Source organism: Mercenaria mercenaria, unplaced genomic scaffold, assembly GCF_021730395.1.
Source record: "Mercenaria mercenaria strain notata unplaced genomic scaffold, MADL_Memer_1 contig_3125, whole genome shotgun sequence".
NCBI lineage: Eukaryota > Metazoa > Mollusca > Bivalvia > Venerida > Veneridae > Mercenaria > Mercenaria mercenaria.
In genome coordinates this window covers 34,682-60,657 of record NW_026461237.1, presented here as the reverse complement: position 1 = coordinate 60,657, position 25,976 = coordinate 34,682, and the positions used below count along the sequence as shown (strand labels likewise).

General features: G+C 37.7%; 1 protein-coding gene across 1 annotated transcript in view; it reads left to right on the top strand.

The window, feature by feature from the left end:
• Positions 1 to 1,135: 1,135 nt before the first annotated feature.
• LOC128552755 (hemicentin-1-like) overlaps positions 1,136 to 25,976 on the top strand; it is a gene marked incomplete at both ends in the record, with an annotated part of 51,861 nt that continues 27,020 nt past the window's right edge. Inside the window, 4 exons of the mRNA XM_053533814.1 lie at positions 1,136 to 1,211; positions 13,573 to 13,848; positions 22,036 to 22,308; positions 23,628 to 23,918. Of these exons, the coding sequence (XP_053389789.1) occupies positions 1,136 to 1,211; positions 13,573 to 13,848; positions 22,036 to 22,308; positions 23,628 to 23,918 (916 nt within the window). The remainder of the gene's footprint in view (positions 1,212 to 13,572; positions 13,849 to 22,035; positions 22,309 to 23,627; positions 23,919 to 25,976) is intronic.

The following is a 25,976-nucleotide window of genomic DNA, read 5'->3' as shown; positions in this document are numbered from 1 at the left end:
GAAAGAGTTTGGTAATAAAAAGGAAATAATAATTCTTTTATTTCAAAAATGATTAATCTCTTCCCTAAGATCTAAACAATTTGTTAAATGTCTATCATTTTCAGAAAAGGTTACTAGAATAAGTAATTTATTCTAAAATACCTTTGATTTCCAAAAGTTTTCCTTTTTCCTGAGTGTTTATTGAGAAGAGTGGACCAGAATGTTTTGACTGCTATCAAAACCCCACTTAAATACACACAAAAGAGGCGAAAATTCAACTAGCCAATCAGAATGATTCAGGTTAGACTGAACCAACCTAAAGGCTTAGCAGGTTTACACAATAAAAAGTATTTAAAGTAATTTAAAGTCCTAATGTGGCCAAAATTACCAAAACTAATATAATATTTGTATACACATATACAATGGTTCAAAGAAACTGGCTAAAATAAATCAATAAGTCATAAACCAAAACCAATAAACAACAGTGTCCCCTCATTAGAGTGGACAAAGCCAATCAATTGACTCTAGCTATTTTTAGCTGTAGGTAAGTCAGGGATCAGTGCTTACATAACTGTGAAATTACCCTTTTAAAAACTTTTAACTATAAATTTTACTGTAAATCAACTTAAAAGTATGTATAAAAGTAAAAAGAGTGCTTTTTACAAAAAATAAACTTATAACATTATAAATCCTGGGAATTTAATGAAGTGTAATCTACATGCTGCATTACCTCAAGTGCAAAATAGATTGACCCTTCTTCCAAAATGAGAAAAATGGTGCTAAAAAGTGGTTTAAAGGCTTAGAAAGCATGAAAATAAAAGTATATCATTTTCTAACACAAAGTATAAAATAAAAATGCCCTTTGGTAAACAAAAATAAGTAAACAAAAAGTAAAACACTTGTTTTATACTAAGTTATGAATTCCCAACTTTGGATTATCTCCCTTGATTTCACTAGCTTAAATATGTATCTTGAAGTTTAAGACATATAGAAGTTCAGCCTGAAAAAGACTGTAATATATTTCTACTTGTACTATTAAAAGAAATATGATAATCAAGCATTGTATAATATATTGCATCATATGGTATAATAAGGTGCTAAATTATTCAGTTTTACTACATAGTTATAACCAGAAGATGACCACTATTGATTTTAGAGAACATTATGTCAGATTCACAGAGACCCGGAACAGTTAAAGGGTTTCCAGTTGATAACTCACAAACGCTGGAGGGGTAAGTCATGACCAGCAGATGGCCACTATTGATTTTGAGGTCAGATCAAAGGTCAATGTCATAATGACCTGAAACAGTTAAATGATTTCTGGATGATAACTTGAGAACACTTTGGACTAGGATCACGAAACTTGATGGGAAAGTTGATTATGATCAGTGGATGACCCTTTTTATAAGCCCCAAGGGACGTATTATGTTATGGTCCGGTGTCTGTCTGTCAGTGTGTTAGCAATTTCGTGTCTGCTCTGTAATTCTTGAACCCCTCGAAGGATTTCAAGGAAACTTGACACAAATGTTCACTACACTGAGACGACGTGCAGAGCGCATGGATTAGATGTCTCATTTCAAGGTCAAGGTCACACTTAGGGGTCAAAGGTCATATGAGTGTGTTTTGTGTCTGCTCTGTAACTCTTGAACTGCCTGAAGGATTTCAAAGAAACTTGGCACAAATGTTCACCACACAGAGACAACGTGCAGAGCGCTTGTTTCGGATGTCTAGCTGCAAGGTCAATGTCACACTTAGGAGTGAATGGTCATATATGACTTTGCTGCGTCCGCTCTGTAACTCTTGAACTGCTTGTAGGATTTCAAAGAAACCTGGCACAAATGTCCACCACACTGAGGCGACATGCAGAGCGTATGTTTTGGATGACTCACTTCAAGGTCAAGGTCACACTTAGGCGTCAAAGGTCATATATGACTTTGCTTTGTGTATATTCCTCTGCATTGCAATTGCAATGATCTTGTTTTTATTTGGCAGATCCCTTTTTAGCTCCAATATTCGGAGAATAGGGGGGCTATACTAATTGCCCCGGAGTCGGTGTCGGCGTGACCCTTCTTGGTTGAAGTTTTTCGGCAACCTTTGTTTTTCTGTCATATCTTTGTTACTATTGCTTATATCTTACTGTAACTTTACATAAACATTGTCCAGTATACAAACGATGTATGTGTAGGGGCTGAGTCTATTATACTCAAGGTCAAGGTCACCAGGCTGTTATACTTAGGCTATTTTTAAGGTTAAAGTTTTTCAGCAACCTTTGTTTTTCTGTCATATCTTTGTTACTATTACTTATATCTTACTGTGACCTCACATAAACATTGTCCAGTATACAAACAAAGTATGTATAGGGGCTGAGCCCATTATACCCAAGGTCAATGTCATCAAGGTGTTATACTTTGGGTATTTTTAAGGTTAAAGTTTTTCGGCAACCTTTGTTTTTCTGTCATATCTTTGTTACTATTGCTTATATCTTACTGTAACTTTACATAAACATTGTCCAGCATACAAACAAAATATGTGCTGGGGCTGGGCCCATATACTCAAGGTCAAGGTCGCCAAGAAGTTATACTTTGAATTATTTTCATGTTAATTTTTTTCGAGAGCTTTGATTATAGACATATCTTTGGTACTTTAAAAGATAATGACTTGAAATTAAAAGTATTTGTTTATAATCATCTGCATGTATGGCTACATACCCCATAACTCTGATTGATTTTTAGCTCACCTGTCACATAGTGACAAGGTGAGCTTTTGTGATCACCCTTCGTCCGTCGTCCGTCGTCTGTGCGTGCGTCCGTCCATCAACAATTCTTGTCTGCACGATAGTGGTTTCATTTATGATTTTATATTAACCAGACTGGCATACAACTTGTACCACCATAAGATCTCGGTTCCTTTCTTGAACTGGCCAGATCCCATTATGTGTTCCAGAGTTATGGCCCCTGAAAGGGCAAAAATTAGCTATTTTGGCCTTGTCTGCACAATAGCAGCTTTATTTATGAATTGATTTTTACCAAACTTGCACACAATTTTTATCACCATAAGATCTCGTTTCATTTGTTGAACTGGCCAGATCCCATTATTGGTTCCAGAGTTATGGGCCCTGAAAGTGCCAAAATTAACTATTTTGACCTTGTCTGCACAATAGCAGCTTTATTTATGATTTAAATTTTTACCAAACTTGCGCACAACTTGTATCACCATAAGATTTTGGTTCCTTATTTGAACTGGCCAGATTCTTTTATAGGTTCTAGAGTTAAGGCCCTTGAAAGGGCCAGAATTAGCTATTTTTACCTTGTCTGCACAATAGCAGCTTCATTTATGATATGATTTTAACCAAACTTGCACACAACTTGTATCACCACAAGATATTGGTTCCTTTCTTGAACTGGCCAGATTCCATCATGGGTTCCAGAGTTATGGCTTGTTAAAGGTCCAAATTTTGCTATTTTGGCTTTTGCAGCCATATGGAGACTTCATTTATGGTTTGATTGGATACAAACTTCCAAAATATCTTCAACAACAATGATCTTGGATTCCGTGATAAATCTGTCAGATCCAAAAAATATTTTATATCTGATTACCTCCCCTGAGTGTTATCAAAATGGATTTATATCAGTAAGTCCTTATAGGACTTATTTGAAATTTCATTATTGTCATAAGTTTGACTGAGACAATCAGGGTAGATAACTATGGACTGATTTTATGTCAAATTACCTCCCTTTATTTCAAATTAAAATGGGTATTTCTCCATAACTAATGAAGATACTGATCTGAAATTTCATTTTATGTCAACAGATGGACTTGGACAATCAGTGAAGATACATATTGACTGAATTTATTACAAATTACCTCCCCGAAGGGAGGCATATAGTTTTTGAACCGTCTGTCCGTCTGTCAGTCTGTCGGTCTGTCAGTCTGTCTGCAATCTTCGTGTCTGGTCCATTTCTTTGTCATCCATGGATGGATTTTCAAATAACTTGGCATGAATGTGTACCACAGTAAGACGACGTGTCGCGCGCAAGACCCAGGTCTGTAGCTCAAAGGTCAAGGTCACACTTAGACGTTAAAGGTCATTTTTCATGATAGTGCATTCGTGTCCGGTCCATATCTTTGTCATCCATGGATGGATTTTCAAATAACTTGGCATGAATGTGTACCACAGTAAGACGACGTGTCGCGCGCAAGACCCAGGTCCGTAGCTCAATGGTCAATGTCACACTTAGACGTTAAAGGTCATTTTTCATGATAGTGCATTCGTGTCCGGTCCATATCTTTGTCATCCATGGATGGATTTTCAAATAACTTGGCATGAATGTGTACCACAGTAAGACGACGTGTCGTGCGCAAGACCCAGGTCCGTAGCTCAAAGGTCAAGGTCACACTTAGACGTTAAAGGTCATTTTTCATGATAGTGCATTCGTGTCCGGTCCATATCTTTGTCATCCATGGATGGATTTTCAAATAACTTGGCATGAATGTGTACCAGAGTAAGACGACATGTCGCGCGCAAGACCCAGGTCCGTAGCTCAAAGGTCAAGGTCACACTTAGACGTTAAAGGTCATATTTCATGATAGTGCATTGATGGGCGTGTCCGGTCCATATCTTTGTCATTCATGCATGGATTTTAAAATTATTGAGCATGAATGTGTACCACAGTAAGAAGACGTGTCGCGCGCAAGACCCAGGTCCGTAGGTCAAAGGTCCTAAACTCTAACATCGGCCATAACTATTCATTCAAAGTGCCATCGGGGACATGTGTCATCCTATGGAGACAGCTCTTGTTTATCTAAATGAATACACCTTAGCAGCTTCTAATGAGATTGGTTTGAAACGACCAGATCATTTTGAGCAATGGTACTCAGGTGAGCGATACAGGGCCATCATGGCCCTCTTGTTGACAGAATAATGCCCCTATTGTACTTAAACTTTTTTGCAATCTTCGCTTTCTGGATATAACTTTAATGCAATATAAGATAAAGACTTGAAACTTAAAATGTATCTTTATCATCATCATCTGCATGTGTGGTAACAATCCCCATAACTCTGATTTGTATTTTTGACCGAATTATGCCCCTTTTATACTTAATTGTTTTACAAACTTCGTTTTCTGGACATAACTTTGGTACTATATAAGATAATGACTTGAAACTCAAAATATGACTTTATCATCATCATCTGCATGTGTTGTAACAATCTTAATAACTCAAATTTGTGTATTTGATGGAATTATGCCCCTTGGTGTATCTTCCTTTTGAAGTATAGGTCTCTTATTCAGACATATATTCATTTTACTGTCAAATCCCCGAATAGTGGAGCGCGCTGTCTTACTTGTTGTTCTTTTACAATTAATTTTTTTAGCTCACCTGTCACTGTGACAAGGTGAGCTTTTGTGATCACCCTTCGTCCGTCGTCCGTCGTCAGTCCGTCCGTGCGTGCGTGCGTCCGTCCGTGCGTCCGTCAACAATTTCTTGTCTGCACGATAGTGGTTTCATTTATGATTTTATTTTAACCAAACTTGCACACAACTTGTATCACCATAAGATCTCGGTTCCTTTCTTGAGCTGGCCAGATCCCATTATGGGTTCCAGAGTTATGGCCCCTTAAAGGGCCAAAATTAGCTATTTTGACCTTGTCTGCACAATAGCAGCTTTATTTATAATTTGATTTTTACCAAACTGGCACACAACTTGTATCACCATACGATCTTGGTTCCTTTCTTGAACTGGCGAGATTCCATTATTGGTTCCAGAGTTATGGCCCCCGAAAGGGCCAGAATTAGCTATTTTGCCCTTTTCTGCACAATAACAGCTTCATTTATGATATGATTTTAACCAAACTGGCACACAACTTGTATCACCATAAGATCTTGGTTCCTTTCTTGAACTGGCGAGATTCCATTATTGGTTCCAGAGTTATGGCCCCCGAAAGGGCCAGAATTAGCTATTTTGCCCTTTTCTGCACAATAGCAGCTTCATTTATATGATTTTAACCAAACTTGCACACAACTTGTATCACCATAAGATCTTGGTTCCTTTCTTGAACTGGTGAGATTCCTTCATGGGTTCCAGAGTTATGGCCCCTGAAAGGGCCAGAATTAGCTATTTTGACCTTGTCTGCACAATAGCATTTTTATTTATGATTTGAATTTAATCAAACTTGCACAAAACTTGTGTCACCATAAGATCTTGATTCCTTAGTTGAACCGGGCAGATCCCATAATGGGTTCCAGAGTTATGGCCCCTGAAAGGGCCAAAATTAACTATTTTGACTTTGTCTGCACAATAGCAGCTTCATTTATGATTCGATTTTAACCAAACTTGCACACAACTTGTATCACCACAATATCTTGGTTCCTTTCTTGAACTGGCCAGATTTCATCATGGGTTCCAGAGTTATGGCCCCTTAAAGGTTCAGAATTGGCTATTTTGGCTTTTGCAGCCATATAGAGACTTCATTTATGGTTTTATTTGATACAAACTTCCAAAATAACTTCAACAACAATAATTCTTGGATTCCATGACAAATTAGATCCAAGCGTAGGTTCAGAGTTATTTTATGTCTGATTACATCCCCTGATTGTAATCAAACTGGATTTATATCAGTAAGTCCTTATAGGACTTATTTGAAATTTCATTATTGTCATTAGTTCGACTGAGCCAATCAGGGTAGAAAACTATGGACTGATTTTATGTCAAATTACCTCCCTTTATTTTAAATTAAAATGGGTATATCTCCGTAACTAATGAAGATACTGATCTGAAATTTCATTTATGTCAACAGATTTATTTGGCAGGTCCTTCTTTTGTTCACTTACAATAATTTTTTTTAATTACTTTCCTTTTACATTACTATAAATAGCTTATATTTAGTAACTTTTTTATTATTGGCCGTAGGGAAAAACCGAGACCACTTTTCCGTGGGTAAAACATGGGTTGTTTCCTCCAATGTTTAGGTGTATTTTGACATATCTGTACCTTGTAAGATTTTTTTTTCTTTTTTGTTTAAATTTCTTCCCTTTGTTATTACTGTCCTTTGGACTTAGATATTTTTTCTGAGGACCTTCTTGTCCTCAAGTGCAATGATAACAGGTGAGCGATATAGGGCCATCATGGCCCTCTTGTACTTTGGGCTTTAACCATCAAGATTAACGTTCTGACCAAATTTCATGAAGATACAGTCATAAATGTGGCCTCTAGAGTGTTTACAAGCTTTTCCTTTGATTTGACCTGGTGATCTAGGTTATGACCCCAGATGACCCAATATCGAACCTGTCCCAGATTATGGTGAGCTATTGTGATCACGCTGTATATAGCGGAATCTTTAAAGATCTTTTGGGTGAAACTGTTAGCCCGATTTTAAAATGATTTAACACAAATGGTCCTTGTGTGACCCTTTACCAAGATTGTTCAGATTATACCGATTCTTTAGTGTTCTGTGGTGGTCCGCAGGACTTTGGTGCAATTATATATATGACTGAGCAATACATATTACTATATCTAACTGTACTTAGATTAATACCAAAAATGTTTGGAAGTACAACTCTAGCACTCTGCATCATCCACAAGTCCTAATATGGGGAGAAATAAGAAATATTAAATGGAATGACCAGATGATAATTGCACCAAAGTCCAGCGATCATCACAGAACACTAAAGTTGCAATCCCAAAACCTTATAATATTTATTCTTGCATAAAAACTACTTTTTTTCACTGGATCCGGCCATGTATTAACGGGAGAAAAATCTTGTGCAAAACAAGGCAATTCACGTGCTGTTAATACCCGATTTTTATTTTTGAAATTCTTTCCCAGGGACGTATATATATTTCTGCGCAGATTGACATCTGGTATCTGCGCCTTCTTTCTTTCATTAAAATCTCTTCTTGAAGTATAAAAGATGCAATCTAAACCATAGAATGTTTTGCTGTATCAGTAACTAACGCGAAATGCGCTGCCCCGACAATGTTCGTACTCGTTTCTTCCCTTGTTTACTTCCCTTTTTAGCTCGACTATTCATAGAATAGTAGAGCTATTGGACTCGCCCATGCGTCGGCGTCCGCGTCGGCGTCCGCGTCCCGATTTGGTTAAGTTTTTGTATGTAAGCTGGTATCTCAGCAACCACTTGTGGGAATGGATAGAAACTTCACACACTTATTCACTGTGATAAACTGACCTACATTGCACAGGTTCCATAACTCTGTTTTGCTTTTTTACAAAATTATGCCCTTATTTTGACTTAGAAATTTTTGGTTAAGGTTTTGTATGTAAGCTGGTATCTCAGTAACCACTTGTGGGAATGGATTGAAACTTAAAACACTTATTTACTGTGATAAACTGACTTACATTGCACAGGTTCCATAACTCTATATTGCTTTTTTACAAAATTATGCCCCTTTATCCACTTAGAATTTTTTGGTTAAGGTTGTGTATGTAAGCTGGTATCTCAGTATCCACTAATGGGAAAGGATTGAAACTTCATGAACAGACTCAATCAAACCGAGTCTGCAATTTTCACTGTTTGCCTTGTTCTCGATGCTTCCGACGGATCTACTTTTCAGATTTTACTTGTATGTAAGCTGATATCTCAGTACTCACTAATGGGAATGGATTGAAACTTCACACACTTGTTTACTGTCATGATCTGACATGCACAAAGCAAGTCCCATAACCTTATTTTGCTTTTTTACAAAATTATGCCCCTGTTTCAACATAGAAATTTTTGGTTAAGTTTTTGTATGTAAGCTGGTATCTCTGTATCCACTAATAGGAAAGGATTGAAACTTCACACACTAGTTCACTGTCATGATATGACTTACAGTGCAAAGGGTCAATAACTCAACTTCGCATTTTACAAAATTATGCCCCTTTTTCAACTTAGGAGTTTTGGGTTAAATTCTTATATGTAACCTGGTATCTCAGTGCCCACTAATGGGAATGGATTGAAACTTCATACACTTGTCCACTGTCATGAGCTGATAAGCACTATGCAGGTTCCGTAACCCTATTTTACTTTTTTACTAAATTATTCCCCTTTTTCGACTCGTATTCATTCAAGCGACAAGGCTGTTGAATAGTCGAGCGTTGCTGTCCTCTGACAGCTCTTGTTAGAACTCGGCGTCGATTCAGATTTTGTAGACAACCGTGATTATTAAAGAATCGCGTGTACTCAATATAACTCGAATGTAAAGTTATTATTCATGGAACTGTGCTAGAGTGCACCAAATTGTGAAGTGATATGGACAATTATCGGTAATATTATGTTTGTAATAACGAGAGATAAAAAAATCGTTTAAAAACCTTCAGGATGCGCTTTTGATAGTGTTGTTTATTTCTGGGCCCTGGATACGGATATTTAAAACACGTTTACCGTTTCCAAGAACAAGAATGGTAAATAAAAAATGTACCGGAATTGTCAAGTCATCACATATGAAAACAATACATAAAGTCATCATGTATTGTTTTTATGCAAGAATAGCGGTCTCGGTCACAAACAATCCCGCGGGCTTCTGCAGGCGTTAATACACAAAAGAACGTGTATTATCCCTACAGACATCTATACAGTACTATATTCAGAGAGATCACAAATCATATGACTTAGCATTTACAGACACTATATACATAAAGGGAAAAGTGACAACGCCCCCTGGTGGCAATGTTTTTGATGAATCGGTGTAATCTGAACAATCTTGGTATAGGATCACACAAGGACCATTTGTGTTAAATCATTTTAAAATCGGGCTAGCAGTTTCATCTAAGAAGATTTTTAAAGATTCAACTATATACATATTGGCAAAAGTGACCATGCCCCTTGGCGGCCAGGATTTTAGACAAAACATTATAATTTGAACAATCTTGGTAGAAGCGGACATAAAGACCATTTGTGTGAAATTATTTCAAAATCAGACCATCGGTTTAGGAGAAGATGTCGCTTAAAGATTGTTCTATTTGTTTAGCTCTAGTGCCCCCTTCGTGCAACCAAGTGGAAACTTTTGAAAACCTTTGGTAGAGGACATCCATACAAAGTTTTATCAAAATCCATTCACCGGTTTTGGAGGAGACGTCGTTTAAACACAATTGTTGACAACGGACAACATGTCGCACGGACGACGGACACAACGTAATCACAATATCTCACCATGAGCACTTTCCGTCCGTGCGTCCGTGCCCGCAAAATGATGGTTAAGTGACTGCATAACGGTACTTTCTCTTTGATGTCATTCATTCCGTTCTGTTTATGTGACCTTTTTCTTTTTATGTGACTGTTAGAACAATAGAGGGAACAATGGGGGTGTCACATAAATACCGTTTCGTTAGAACTTCCGTGCAGGCGTCCGTAAACGTTTGCTTGTGACCACTCTAGAGGTCACATTTTTCATGGGATCTTTATGAAAGTTGGTCAGAATGTTCATCTTGATGATATCTAGGTCAAGTTCGAAACTGGGTTACGTGCCTTTAAAAACTAGGTCAGTAGGTCTAAAAATAGAAAAACCTTGTGACCTCTCTAGAGGCCATATAGTTCAAAAGATCTTCATGAAAGTTGGTCAGAATGTTCAATTTGATGATATCTAAGTCAAGTTCGAAACTGGGTTAGGTGCCGTCAAAAACTAGGTCAGCAGGTCTAAAAATAGAAAAACATTGTGACCTCTCTAGATGCCATATATTTCATGAGATCTTCATGAAAATTGGTCAGAATGTTCATCTTGATGATATCTAGAACAAGTTCGAAAGTGGGTCACGTGCCATCAAAAACTAGGTTAGTAGGTCAAATAATAGAAAAACCTTGTGACCTCTCTAGAGGCCATATTTTTCATGGGATTTGTATGAAAGTTGGTCTGAATATTCATCTTGATGATATCTAGGTCAAGTTTGAAAGTGGGTCACGTGCCGTCAAAAACTAGGTCAGTAGGACAAGTAATAGAAAAACCTTGTGACCTCTCTAAAGGCCATATTTTTCATGGGATCTGTATGAAATTTGGTCTGAATGTTCATCGCGATGATATCTAGGTCAAGTTCGAAACAGGGTCATGTGCGGTTAAAAACTAGGTCAGTAGGTCTAAAAATAGAAAAACCTTGTGACCTCTCTAGAGGCCATACTTGTGAATGGATCTCCATAAAAATTGGTCAGTATGTTCATCTTGATGATATCTAGATCAAGTTTGAAACTGGGTCACGTGCCTTAAAAAACTAGGTCAGTAGGTCAAATAATAAAAAAACCTTGTGACCTCTCTAGAGGCCATACTTTTCATGGGATCTGTATAAAAGTTGGTCTGAATGTTCATCTTGATGATATCTAGGTCAATTTTGAAACTGGGTCAACTGCGGTCAAAAAATAGGTCAGTAGGTCTAAAATTATTAAAATCTTTTGACCTCTCTAGAGGCCATATTTTTCAATGGATCTCCATGAAAATTGATCTGAATGTTCACCTTGATGATATCTAGATCAGTTTCGAAACTAGGTCACGTGCGGTCAAAAACTAGGCCAGTAGGTATAAAAATAGAAAAACCTTGTGACCTCTCTAGAGGCCATATTCTTCATGAGATCTTCATGAAAATTAGTGAGAATGTTCATCTTGATGATATCTATGTAAAGTTTAAAACAGGGTCACGTAACTTCGAAAACTAGGTCAATAGATCAAATAATAGAAAAACCTTGTGACCTCTCTAGAGACCATATTTTTCAATGGATCTTCATGAAAATTGGTCAGAATTTTTATCTTGATAATATCTAGGTCAAGTTCAAAACTGGGTCACATGAGCTCAAAAACTAGGTCACTATGTCAAATAATAGAAAAAACGACGTCATACTCAAAACTGGGTCAAGTGGGAAGAGGTGAGCGATTCAGGACCATCATGGTCCTCTTGTTGAGTATGTTACCGGAAACAAAGTTTGTTTTATGCCTTAACAGGTTCTGGCTTGATTTAAAATTGTGAAAATAAAGACATATCCCCTTTAAAATATATACATTCATCATCTCTCTGTTTGTATTGTTTACACTGTGCGTATTAAAAGGAAAAAAAAAAGATGTTTCAAATTCCACGAATTACACATACATTCTTGTCCTTTTCCATAGTCCTAGCACTGTCACGGCAGAATTCTTCACAGTCTGTAAAAAACATTATATACATATTATTTTATGTGCATAACACTGCTTAATTATGAATCAGCTTACACTTTTCAGTGATATCCAGACTCATTATCGCCAGACCTGAACCCAGGACATTCCCATCAATGTTTACCCACTACGAAAAATTGTCATAAAGTCATCCCCACAACAACATAACACACAAAGTGAAAATAATCAGCGGTAAATTTATTTATGAGTGTAAAAAATGGATGAATTTCTTAATTAGCAAGTAATTAATCATTGTTATCGACATAAAGGCCTGACTAGGGTTTAGATACGTTAAAATAGAGATAAAAAGTGAAGGTCTGTCAAAATATTACTTCAGTCAGCAAACTGGTACCTTCAATAACTTTTTTGTTTTTAAATCTATTTAGCCAACGATTGATGCCGATTAAAACCAAAACTTAGCTCTCTGGACTGGCCATATTGAAATTATTAGAAAAATGTAAACAAAGTTACACTTACGAAGTTTTCCGAAAATTCTTGACCAAAAAACGTCATTTTCAGCCATTTTGACTCCCACAACAACAGCTGCTCACATAAAGGCTCCCACAACAACACTTTACGTTCGACCCCCTGTATCAGTTGGCACAAATATTCCCCTGGATGAGACAACATGTCTTGCGCAAAACCCAGGCCCAAGGTCTAAAGTGTCACACTTAGAAACCAAAGGTCAGACACAAGAATGACTTTGTCTGGAGCATTTCTTCTTCATGCATGGAGGGATTGTGATGTAACTTGGCACAAATGTTCACCAACATAAGATGGATTGTCATGCGCAAGAACCAGGTCCCTAGGTCAAAGGTCAAGGTCATATTTAGAGGTCAAATTCAAGAATGACTTTGTACCTAGCATGTCTTCTTCATGCAGGGAGGGATTTTGATGTAACTTGGACCAAATGTTCACCACCATGAGGGCACCCTTGTTTTTAGAATTACGTCCCTTTGTTATTACTATAGATAGATTTTATTGTAACTTTTTTATGACTGGCGGTAGAGAAAAATCGAGAACCCTTTTCTGTGGTACAACATGCATGTTACATCCAGTTTTTAGGTGTATTTTGACCTATCTCTACATGGTAAAGAGTTGCTTGTGGACTTTTATTATATAGATTTTTTTAAGGATTAATTTCCCTTTGTTGTTACTATAAATAACTTATTTGATAACTTTTTTTATAAACGGCCAAAACAATTCAATATGAAAACAACTGTGGGTTTTTATATATGCACATTTTAATCCAAGTGTGTTGTTATAACATATTGTATATATAGTACAATATTGTTTATATATCATTGACAGATATCAGTTCATTACGTTATACTGCAGTAGAGAAAATTAGGTGCCTTCCAGTAGGGGACTTTGTATTGCATGGCAATACTTCATTCACTTGTTATTACTATTTTAGGAAAGCTAACCAGGTAGGAGCGAAATAAAATCATATTTTGTTACCCTTAGATTCACCAGTCACACCTTCTATTCCAACTGGCAGTTTTCCTTGGCGAGAAGGACAACAAGGAAGAACATTAAATTGTAGCACCAGTGACTACGGTAACCCAGAAGCAGATGTGTCTTGGAAATCATCCATTGGTACACCAGCTTTAAGAATACTGAGACTTCCAAAACTAACTCAGTATTACCACGGAATAAGTGTTTCATGTCAGCTGAGCAACAAATACACTCAAAAGATGAATAAAACAATTCTGTCAGAGGTTATCAATCTAGATATTATGTGTAAGTATGTTTAGCTCATTATTTTAAGCTTGTTTGGTTCAGCATTGGCATCAGCATCTGCATCGGTGTTGGTTAAACTTTTTTTTAGGTCAACCTTTTCTCAAAACCTATATGAGCTACAGCCTTGAAACCCTTACACACTTGTTAATCATCATTAGATGGGTCGGTAGATCAGTAGTCTTAACTCTTACCTGCATTTTGTCAGAATTATGACCATTTTTGTACTTAAAATTTAGTATTTTAAGTTCACTTTTTTAATCCCCCGGCACAAGTGGTGGGGGTTATAGGAATGGTCTCTGTCGGTCCTTCCTTCCGTCCGTCCTTAACACTTTCATGTCCGCTCCATATCCCTAGAACCCTTAAAGGATTTTCATAGAACTTGGGTCAAATGATCACCTCATCAAGTAAATGTGTAGAACTCATGAGTCAGCCTTGTCTACTCAAGGTCAAGGTCACAACTCAATGTCAAAGGTTTAAGCCTTCCATTTTGTGTCCACTCTGTACCTCCTAAACCCATTGAAGGAATTAAATAAAACTTGGGTCAAATGATCACCTCATCAAGACGATGTGCAGAACCTATGAGACAGCCATGCTGGCTCAAGGTCAATGTCACAACATTGGGTCAAAGGTTTGAGCCTTCCTTTGTGTCTGCTCTGTATCTCCTAAACCCCTCGAAGGATTTTCATGAAACTTTGGTCAAATGATCACCTAATCAAGGCGATGTGCAGAACTCTTGAGTCAGCCTTGTCTGCTCAAGGTCAAGGTCACAACTGAAAGTCAAAGGTTTTAGCCTTCCATTTAGTCCTCTTTATATCTCCTAAACCCTTTGAAGGAATTTTATAAAACTTGGGTCAAATGATCACCTTATCAAGACGATATGCAGAACGTATGAGTCAGCCATGCCGGCTCAAGGTCAAGGTCACAACTTTGGGTCAAAGGTTTGAGCCTTCCATTTTATGTCCACTCCCCGGCTGTCAAAATTCCAGAAGTTTCCATGGAACGTCTTTGAATTTCCATAGAAGTCCGGACTCTGGAGTATTCGGACAAACTTTCGGAAAACTGCGGAAAAATGTCCAGGGATTTCAGAAGAACTTTCCATGGAAAATTTTCCGGAGTGATTCCACTGCTGTCCGTGAACAATTTTCCGGAGTTATTCCGCAGTCGTCCAGGAAGTTCTGCTGACGGTATTATACAATAGCAATAAATGTGATTTATAGACTTTTTTGCAGTACATGTATAGTGAGCAATAACACTTCAGTACAAGCAATATGATTTTATTGCATGTGATCACTTTTGCAGTTTCAAACACTATATGATATAATATGAAAAAGGAAAATGAATCTTTGCCAGTTAAAAGTGACTGATTAGAATATTTTTAAGCATATACAAAGATTAGTTATACTTAAATAATGATGAAAGCATTCAAAGAAAGTACCTAAAGATATCTGTTTTCATATATGCATATTATTTATAAAATCTGTGTGAAGCCTTAAATTGTTTATACTTTAGCATTCATTGTTTTATGCTATATAATGACTGATGTACAAATATACATGCATGTGTTGATTAGCATAATTACAAATGTATGAATTGTTTCATTGGTCAATTATGTAAACAAACTTACTTGAGCAATTTCTAGAATCCTCAATATTAACTTTGAACTGAATTACCTCATATAATAAAGTTTCACTAATTTTTACACAACTTGTTAACATCAGACTTCCAGTTACACATTTTGAAAATTCCTCTGTAAGATCAGTTGATCTAACTGTCTGAGCTTGATCACATGGTATTCCCAGTCTGATGCTAACTGTTTTCTGATGTGTTTAAAATCCCTTAGAAAATGACAGTTATTTTCCAGAGTTAAATGACCAGATTTTTTTCAAATGGCTACATTTCCGCAGTGTCGGTGAATATTCCGTGAACATTTTGATAGATGTCCAGAGTAATTTCCAGAGATGTCCGTGGAAAACGTTTGCAATCACTCTGGACATGTTATATAACAGATGACTTTTTCGGACTATTCCATGGAAAGTACATACTTTCCATGGAAGTTTTGCATTTGTCCGCAATTTTTCCACAGTTACTCTGGAATATGTACAGCCTGGCCTGTATCTCCTAACACTCATGAAGGATTTTCATAAAACTTGGGTCAAATGATCACCTCATCAAGATCTCATGAGTCATCCATGTCAGTTCAAGGTCAAGGTCACAACTCAAGGTCAAAGGTTTGAGCCCTGTATCTCCTAAACCCCCCTTGAAGGATTTTCATGAAACTTTGGTCAAATGATAACCTAATCAAGACGATGTGCAGAATTCGTGAGTCAGCCATGTCAGTTCAAGGTCAAGGTCACAGCTATAGGTCAGAGGTTTCCCCTTTCACTGTCCATAAAAGGGCCGGAGCATTTAGCTGTCTTTCAGGCGGCCTTGTTTGAATACTTACTATAGTTTTGAGAAGATGGCCACTAACATTAACTCGTTTCTTGTCAAGTGCTTGTAGACAAGCAGTAGCACCTGTAGGCGGTGCATTTGTTTATTATCTGCCAGGGCCTTCTTGTTGTGAGTAAGTGAGCCAAAGAGGATATGGCAATATTCTCAATTCATCCACCAACATGTGCATGTATATGTGGATCCATCTGTAACATTTTAGTCTGGAATATATTTCCGAATCTCAGACCTCTCTGGGGACTTATAAAATCGTTTTGAAATTTTTATTATGTGAAAGTCCTTTAAGTCTTCTGTTATGTTGGAAAACCCTTAAAAGCCTTTCATTTAAATTTGATATTCAATTTATTTTCCAAGTAAGAAGTCGTAGTATTTATAGTTCCTTGGTAAATAGAAAGAGAATTGAATTAAGGAATGAGTAAGTGCCTATAATGTTTTTCTCAGTTTGAATTCTTCAGTGCTACAGACAACTTTTATACGCTTGTCCGTCCGTTAGCAATTTTATGTCCGCTCTGTAACTCTTGAACACCTTGAAGGATTTCAAAGAAACTTGACACAAATGCTCACTACACTGAGACGACATGCAGAGTGCATGTTTTGGATGTCTCACTTCAAGGTCAAGGTCACACTTTCGGATCAAAGGTCATACCAGTTTGTCTCGTGTCCGCTCTGTAACTTTTGAACTGCTCAAAGAATTTCAAAGAAACTTGGCACAAATGTTTGGGTACACCGAGATGGTGCGCAGGACGCATGTTTCAAATGACTTGCTTTAAGGTCAAGGTCACACTTAGGCGTCAAACGTCACATATGACTTTGTTTGTGTATATTGCTCTGCATTGCAGTGCTCATGTTTTTATTCCGGAGATCCCTTTTTTGTTCACTCACAATAATTATTTTGAATTACTTCCCTTTTATGTTACTATATATAGTTTATTTTGGAACTTTTTTATTATTATCGTCGGTCGGTCAGTATGTAAACCAATCCGTTTACGTATGATTTCTCATGAACGCTTCGGCTTAGGATCATGAAAGTTGATAGAGAGGTTAATCATGACCAGCAGATGACCCCTATTGATTTTAAGATCAGTAGGTCAAAGATCAATGTCACAGTGACTCGGAACGGTTAAACTGTTTCCGGATGATAACTGAAGAATGCTTGGGCCTAAGATTGTGAAAGTTGATAGGGAGGTTGGTCATCACTAGCAGATGACCCCTATAGATTTTGAGAAAAGTCAAGGTCACAGTGACCAGGAACAGTAAAATGGTTTCTTGATGATAACTCAAGAACCCTTGGGCCTAGGATCAGAAAAATTGATAGGGAGGTTGGTCATGACCAGCAGATGATCCCTATTGATATTGAGGTCAGTAGGACAGAGGTCAAGGTTACAGTCACCCAGAACAGTTAAACCGTTTCCAGTTGATTAATTGAGTATGCCTAGGATCACAAACTTGGGAGATTGGTCATGATCAGTCGATGACCCCTATAGATTTTGATGTCAGTAGGCCAAAGGTCAAGGTCACATTGACCCCGAACAGTTAAACCCTTTCTGGACTATACCTTAAGAACGCTTAGCCCTAGGATTACGAAACTCAATAGGGAGGTTGACCATGACCAGCAGATGACTCTGATGTTTTTGAGGTCAATAGGTCAAAGTTCAAGGTCACATTTAACCAGAAAGTAGAACTTTTGTTTACAGTGAGCAAATAATTTCTGTTACATGCGCAATTACTGAATGCACCTAGGGGGGCGTTTTGTGTTCTATGAGCTCTTGTTAGGTGTTTTTTGACATACCTGCATCTGGTAAGGATATTTTTGTGGACTATGAATATTCTTTGTGGACTTAGATGTTTAGCTCACCTGAGCATGAAGTGCTCAAAGGTGAGCGTTTGTGATTGCCCTGTGTCCATCGTCTGTCGTTGTACGTTCGTCATCAACAATTTGACTGTTAACACTCTAGAGGTCACTATTTTGGCCCAATCTTAATGAAACTTGGTCGGAATGTTTCCCTCAGTAAAATCTTGGACGAGTTTGATATTGGGTCATCTGGGGTCAAAAACTAGGTCACCAGGTCAAATCAAAGGAACAGCTTGTTAACACCCTAGAGGTCACAATTTTGGCCCAGTCTTAATGAAACTTGGTCAGAATGTTACTCTTAATAAAATCTTGGATGAATTTGACATTGGGTCATCTGGGGTCAAAAACTAGGTCACCAGGTCAAATAAAAGGAAAAGCTTGTTAACACTCTAGAGGTCACAATTTTGGTCCAATCTTTATGAAACTTAGTCAGAATGTTACCCTCAATAAAATCTTGGACAAGATCGATATTGGGTCAGCTGGGATCAAAAATTAGGTCACCAGGTCGAATCAGAGGAAAAGCTTAACATTCTAGAGGTCCAATCTTAATGAAACTTGGTCAGAATGTTACCCTTAATAAAATCTTGGAAGAATTAGATATTGGGTTATCTTGGGTCTAAAACTAGGTCACCAGGTCAAATAAAAGGAAAAGCTTGTTAACACTGTAGAGGCCACATTTATTACTATATCTTCATGAAACTTGATCAGAATGTTAATCTTGATGATCTAAAGGTCAAGTATGAATTTGGGTAATGTTGGGTCAAAAACTAGGTCACTAGGCATGATCAGAGGAAAAGCTTGTTAACACTCTAGAGGCCACATTTATGACTTTATCTTCATGAAACTTAGTCAGAATGTTAATCTTGATGACTTTTAGTTCAGGTTCGAATCTTGGTCACGTGGGGTCAAAAACTAGATCACCAGATCAAATAAAAGGAAAAGCTTGTTAACACACTAGAGGTCAAAATTTTGGCCCAATCTTATTGAAACTTGGTCAGAATGTTACCCTTAAAAAATGTTAGACGAGTTTGATATTGGGTCATCTGGGTTCAAGAACTAGGTCACCAGGTCAAATCAAAGGAAAAGCTTTTTAGCACTGTAGAGGCCACATTTATGACTGTATCTTATGAATCTTGGTCAGAATGTTAATCTTGATAGTCTCAAGGTCGAGTTTGAATCTGGGTCATGTAGGATCAAAAACTAGGTCACCAGGCCAAATCAAAGGAAAAGGTAGTTAACACTGTAGAGGGCACATTTTTGACCATATCTTAATCAAACTTGGTCAGAATGTTGATCTTGATGATCTATAATTCACCTTTAAATCTAGGTGAGGTGGGGTCAAAAACTAGGTCACTAGGTCAAATCAAAGGAAAAGCTTTTTTGATTTATGATTTTATCTTCATGAAACTTAGTCAGAATGTTAATCTTAATGATCTTTATGTCAAGTTGGAATCTTGGTCATGTGGGGTCAAAAACTAGGTTCACCGGGTCAGATCAAAGGAAAAGCCGGTTAACACTTAAGGGACCACATTTATGACCATATCTTAATGAAACGCGGTCAGAATGTTGATCTTGATGATCTTTAAGTCAAAAGGTCAGTTGAGCAATACAGGGCCTTCATGGCCTTCTTGTTTTACAACTTAGTCAGAATGTTAATCTTTATGATCTTTAGGTTAGGTTTGAATCTGGGTCATGTTGGGTCAAAAACTAGTTCACTAGGTCAAATCAAAGGAAAAGCTAGTTAACACTTTAGAGGCTATATTTATGACCATATCTTAATGAAACTTGATCAGAACGTTAATCTTGATGAACTGATCTTTAGGTCCATATGTCAGCTGAGCAATACAGGTCCTTCAGGGCCCTCTTGTTGAAAAATTGAAAAAAAAAAACAAATCCTCATTGGCCATAAAATTAGTGCCGAGCCAAAAATTTAGGGTAGGTCGGGATAGCAGAAACAGTTTTTTAAATACGCCTTATTAAAGCCCCTGTAGGACATTGCTCTGCTCTTACATTAAATTTGATGATTCCTTGCTCAGTCAGTTTTACTGACAAAATGCAGAGTGAAATAAAAATGGACATTTTTCTTATGAAAATAACTGTTTGAAACTGAATATTCTATTTTATTTTGTTTTATACTTGTATCTCTACATTTTGCCTTTTAATCTGACTGTGAAAAAAAAACTTAAGAAATGAAAACAGAGGCACAACAGCTTAAAAATTCTTTTCATAATTTTCTAACTGAATACAGTTGATATTTTGCCTAATTAAAACTCTTTTTAGCTCACCTGTCACGTAGTGACAGGGTGAGCTTTTGTGATCACCCTTCGTCCGTCGTCTGTCGTCCGTTCGTCTGTCTGTCCACAATTTCTTGTCTGCACGATAGTGGTTTCATTTCTGATTTTATTTTAACCAAACTTGCATACAACTTGTATCACCATAAGATCTTGGTTCCTTTCTTGAACTGGCCAGATCCTATTATGGGTTCCAGAGTTATGGCCCCTGAAAGGGCCAAAATTAGCTATTTTGATCTTGTCTGCACAATAGTAGCTTTATTTATAATTTGATTTTTACCAAACTTGCACACAACTCGTATCACCATATGATCTTGGTTCCTTTCTTGAACTGGGCAGATTCTATTATGGGTTCTAGAGTGATGGCCCCTGTAAGGGCCAGAAATAGCTATTTTGACCTTGTCTGCACAATAGCAGCTTCATTTATGATTTGAATTTAACCAACCTTGCACAAAACTTGTGTCATCATGAGATCTGGGACCCTTTCTTGAACTGGCCAGATTCCATAATGGATTTCAGAGTTATGGCCCCTGAAAGGGCCAAAATTAGCTATTTTGACCTTGTCTGCGCAATAGCAGCTTCATTTATGATTTGATTTTAACCAAACTTGCACACAACTTGTATCACCACAAGATCTTGATTCCTTTCTTGCACTGGCCAGATTCCTATATAGGTTCAAAAGTTATGGCCCCTGATAGGGACAGAATTAGCTATTTTGACCATGTCTGCACAATAGCAGCTTCATTTATGACTTGAATTTAATCAAACTTGCACAAAAACTTGTGTCACCATAAGATCTTGGTTCCTTTCATGAACTGGCCAGATCCCATAATGGGTTCCAGAGTTATGGCCCCTGAAAGGGCCAGAATTAGCTATTTTGACTTTGTCTGCGCAATAGCAGCTTCATTTATGATTTGATTTTAACCAAACTTGCACACAGCTTGTATCATCATAAGATCTCGATTCCTTTTTAAACGCACTAAGGGACATATTATGTTATCGCCTCTGTGTTCGTCTGTCTGTCTGTCTGTTGATTAGCAATTTCCCTTCCGCTCTGTAACTCTTGAACCCCTCTAAGGATTTCAAAGAAACCTGACACAAATGTTCACCTCATGGAAACGATGTGCAGAGCACATGTTTCAGATGGCTCACTTCAAGGTCAAGGTCACACTTAGGAGGTCAAAGGTATATGACCTTGTTTTGTGTATATATTGCTCTGCATTTGCGTTGCATTGCAGTGCTCTTGTTTTTATTTGGCAGATCCTTCTTTTGTTCACTTATAATATATTTTTTTAATTACTTCCCTTTTATGTTACTTTAAATATCTTATTTAGTAACATTTTTATTATTGGCCATAGGGAAAAACCGAGACCACTTTTCTGTGGTACAACATGGATGGTACATCTAATTTATATAGGAGTATTTTGACATATCTGTACCTTTAAGAAAATTACAGCTATATCTTCTCATGATTCATTTGATCTTGATTATTTTTTGACCTTCTTGTCCTTAAGTGCAATGATGACAGGTGAGCGATATAGGGCCATTATGGCCCTCTTGTTGTAGGTTCATTTAGCTGTTTATACATATTTTCAGATAAACCAGATGTATTTATACACATTGGCGTGGTGGAAAGATACAGTATTGTAAGAAATGAGAGTGAGAGTCTTACAGCTGTATGCAGTGCAAAAGGAAACCCTGTACCTACTGTAACTTGGCAAGACAGAACTCCTGGTAATCCCAGGCTGGAGTTCACAGACATTGACAGAAATGATCATGGAATATACATATGTTCTGCAAAGGCTTCCTCATCTCATTACCCTGAATATGACTTTTCAAATGAAACAACACTAGATGTTACAGTTAACTGTAAGTTAGTTTTGAAGGTTAGTTTGATTACAAATGAAATAGAAATAAACTAAGATGCCCATGCTTTGTGATACTAAAACATGAGTAGTTAGTCTTGTGAGCAATAACACTTTGCTTTGACAATAGGATATTATGAATAAAAGCAGATAACTGGAGAACACTTTGGTCTAGGTTGGATTAGTGTCTTCACAGAATATTACATAATCATTATGTCTCCCACCACACAGTGGTGTGGGAGACATATTGATTTACTCCAGTCTGTGTGTGTGTGTGTGTGTGTGTGTGTCTGTCTGTCTGTCACAAAGTTTGTCCGCACTCTTAAGTCGAACATTTCTCATCCGATTTTCACCAAACTTGAACAAAATGTGTTTGACCATAATACCTCAGCCAAGTTCGATAACTAGCCAAATCGGTCAAGGCATCTTGGAGTTATGGCCCTTGAATTACCAAAAATCGGTCTTTTTACTCTTGTCCGCACTCTAATTCGAATATTTCTCATCCAATCTTCACCAAACTTAAACAAAATGTGTTTGACCATGAGACCTCGGCCAAGTTCTATAACTAGCCAAATCGGTCCAAGCATTTTGGAGTTACGGCCCTTGAATTATCGAAAAATTGGCTTTTTTACTCATGTCCGGACTCTTAAACATTTATCATCCGATCTTCACCAAACTTGAACAAAATGTGTTTGGCCATGAAACCTCAGCCAAGTTCGATAACTAGCCAAATCGGTCGAGGCATTTTGGAGTTACGGCCCTTGAATTATCGAAAAATCGGCCTTTTTACTCTTGTCCGCACTCTTTAAGTCGAACATTTATCATCCGATCTTCACCAGACTTGAACAAAATGTGTTTGACCATGAGACCTCGGCCAAGTTCGACAACTAGTCAAATCGGTCCAGGCATTTTAGAGTTACGGTCCTTGAATTACCGAAAAAGTCCGTCTGTTTACTCTTGTCCGCTCTCAAAGTCGAACATTTCTCATCCGATCTTCACCAAACTTGAACAAAATGTGTTTGGCCATAAAACCTTACCCAAGTTCGATAACTACCCAAATCCGCCCAGGCACTTTTGATTTATGGCCCTTGAATTACTGATTGGATCCACTCATCCAGACCATCTAATTGGATCCACTCGTCTAAAACATCTAGAGAAACTAACATTTTTCATAGGGGCAGTTGTGGGAGACATGCGCTTTTCCCAAAAGCATCTCTTGTTTACCTATGATATGCCATCTTAGGGGTCAGTAGCTCATAATTATGCAATTCCATATTTGCTGTGTTTAGTAAGATTCATTTCAGCCACTTATTTCCATTTCAGATGCTCCAAATGTAACTATAAATCTAAGTAATGGTGAGCCTGAAGAAAATAGTTCTCTTCTAATAAGCTGTAGTGCAGTTGGTCGACCAGTCAATTATGTCTACACATCAATGAAGCAGACATGGGAAGGGATACAAATACAGAACATACACAGGCCTGTTCATGGTAACATAAATATCATGAATTTACAGCTTCAGGACAGCGGAATATACACATGTGCTGTAAACAATGGTATTAGAGACAGAAATCAACAGCTTGACCAAATTGGAACGAAAAGTGTTCTTGTAAAAGGTGAGTTATCTTAGCTGAATTGAACCAAAGGTTCAATAATAAAATTGATTTTCTGGTATATTTTTATACGCCCGTTTGAAAAACGGGACATATTATGGGAACGCCCCTGGCGGGCAGATGGGTGGGAGGGCGATCAGCTTCCACAGACTTTGTCCGGAGCATATCTTCTTCATGCAAGGAGGGATTTTGAAAATATTTGGCACAGTTGTTCACCATCATGAGACGGAGTGTCATGCGCAAGAACCAGGTCCCTAGGTCTAAGGTCAAGGTCACAGTTAGAGGTCAAAGGTCGAATTCAAGAATGACTGTCCGGAGCATATCTTCTTCATACATGGAGGGATTTTGATGAAACTTGGCACAATTGTTCACCATCATGAGTCGGAGTGTCATGCGCAAGAACCAGCCAGGTCCCTAGGTCTAAGATCAAGGTCACACTTAGAGGTCAAAGGATACAAGAATGAAAACTTTGTCCGGAGCATTTCTTCTTCATGCATGGAGGGATTTTGATATAACTTGGTACAAATATTCACCACCACAAGATGGCAAGTGTCATGCGTAAGAACCAGGTTCCTTGGTTTAAGGTCAAGGTCACACTTAGAGGTCAAAGGATACAAGAATGAAAACTTTGTCTGGAGAATTTCTTCTTCATATATGGAGGGATTTTGATATAACTTGGCAGAAATGTTCACCACCATGAGACAGAGTGTCATGTGCCAGAACCAGGTCCCTAGGTCTAAGGTCAAGGTCACACTTAGAGGCCAAAAGTCAGATACAAGAATAACTTTGTCCGAAGCATTTCTTCTTCATGCATGGAGAGATTTTGATGTAACTTGGCACAATTGTACACCATCATGAGACGAAGTGCCATGCGCAGGTCCCTTCTTTAGAATTACTTCCCTTTGTTGTTACTATAATTAGCATATATTGTAACTTTTTCATTACAAGTCGTAGGGAAAAATTGAGACCACTTTTCTATAGTACAACATGCATGTTACATCCGATTTTGAGATGTATTTTGACCAATCTCTGCCTGGGAAGGATTTTTGTGTGGACTTATAATTTTTTTTTTTAAAGATTAACTTCCCTTAGTTGTTACTATAAATAACTTATATTGTAACTTTTTTATAATTGACCGTATGGAAAAACCAAGACCACTTTCTGTGGTACAATATAGATGTTAATTTCAAATTTTAGGTGTATTTTAAGGTATCTCTACCTGGTAAGGAATTTTTATGTGGATTTAGAAAAACAAAAGAATTACAATAATTACTAAACAACCACACAATTGTCAAGTTTTGGGTTAACTATAATGGTGACAATATCTGAGGTATCTTCCAAGCAGTATACATGATGAAGGTTTCCTAGATATACTTGACTTGCTGTACCCCTAGACTTGCTTCGCTTCTTAGACTTGCTTCGCTTCTTAGACTTACTCCTCTAATTTAAATTGCTCCTCTCACTGAACTTGTTGCGCAACCTGGACTTGCTGCACTTGGAAGACTTACTCCTCCGAATTGGACTTGCTCCTCTTACTGGACTTGCTGCGAAAACCTGGACTTGCTGCACTTGGAAGACTTACTCTTCCGAATTGGACTTGCTCCTCTTACTGGACTTGCTGCGAAACCCTGGACTTGCTGCACTTGGAAGATTTTCTCTTCCGAATTGGACTTGCTCCTCTTACTGGACTTGCTGCGCAACCTGGACTTGCTGCACTTGGAAGACTTACTCTTCCGAATTGGACTTGCCCCCTCTTACTGGACTTGCTGCGAAACCCTGGACTTGCTGCATTTGGAAGACTTACTCTTCCGAATTGGACTTGCTCCTTTTACTGGACTTGCTGCGCAACCTGGACTTGCTGCACTTGGAAGACTTACTCTTCCAATTGGACTTGCTCCTTTTACTGGATTGCTGCGCAACCTGGACTTGCTGCACTTGGAAGACTTACTTTTCCAAATTGGGGACTTGCCCCTTTTTAAACTGGACTTGCTGCGCAACCTGGACTTGCTGCACTTGGAAGACTTACTCTTTCCAAATTGGACTTGCTCCTTTACTGACTTG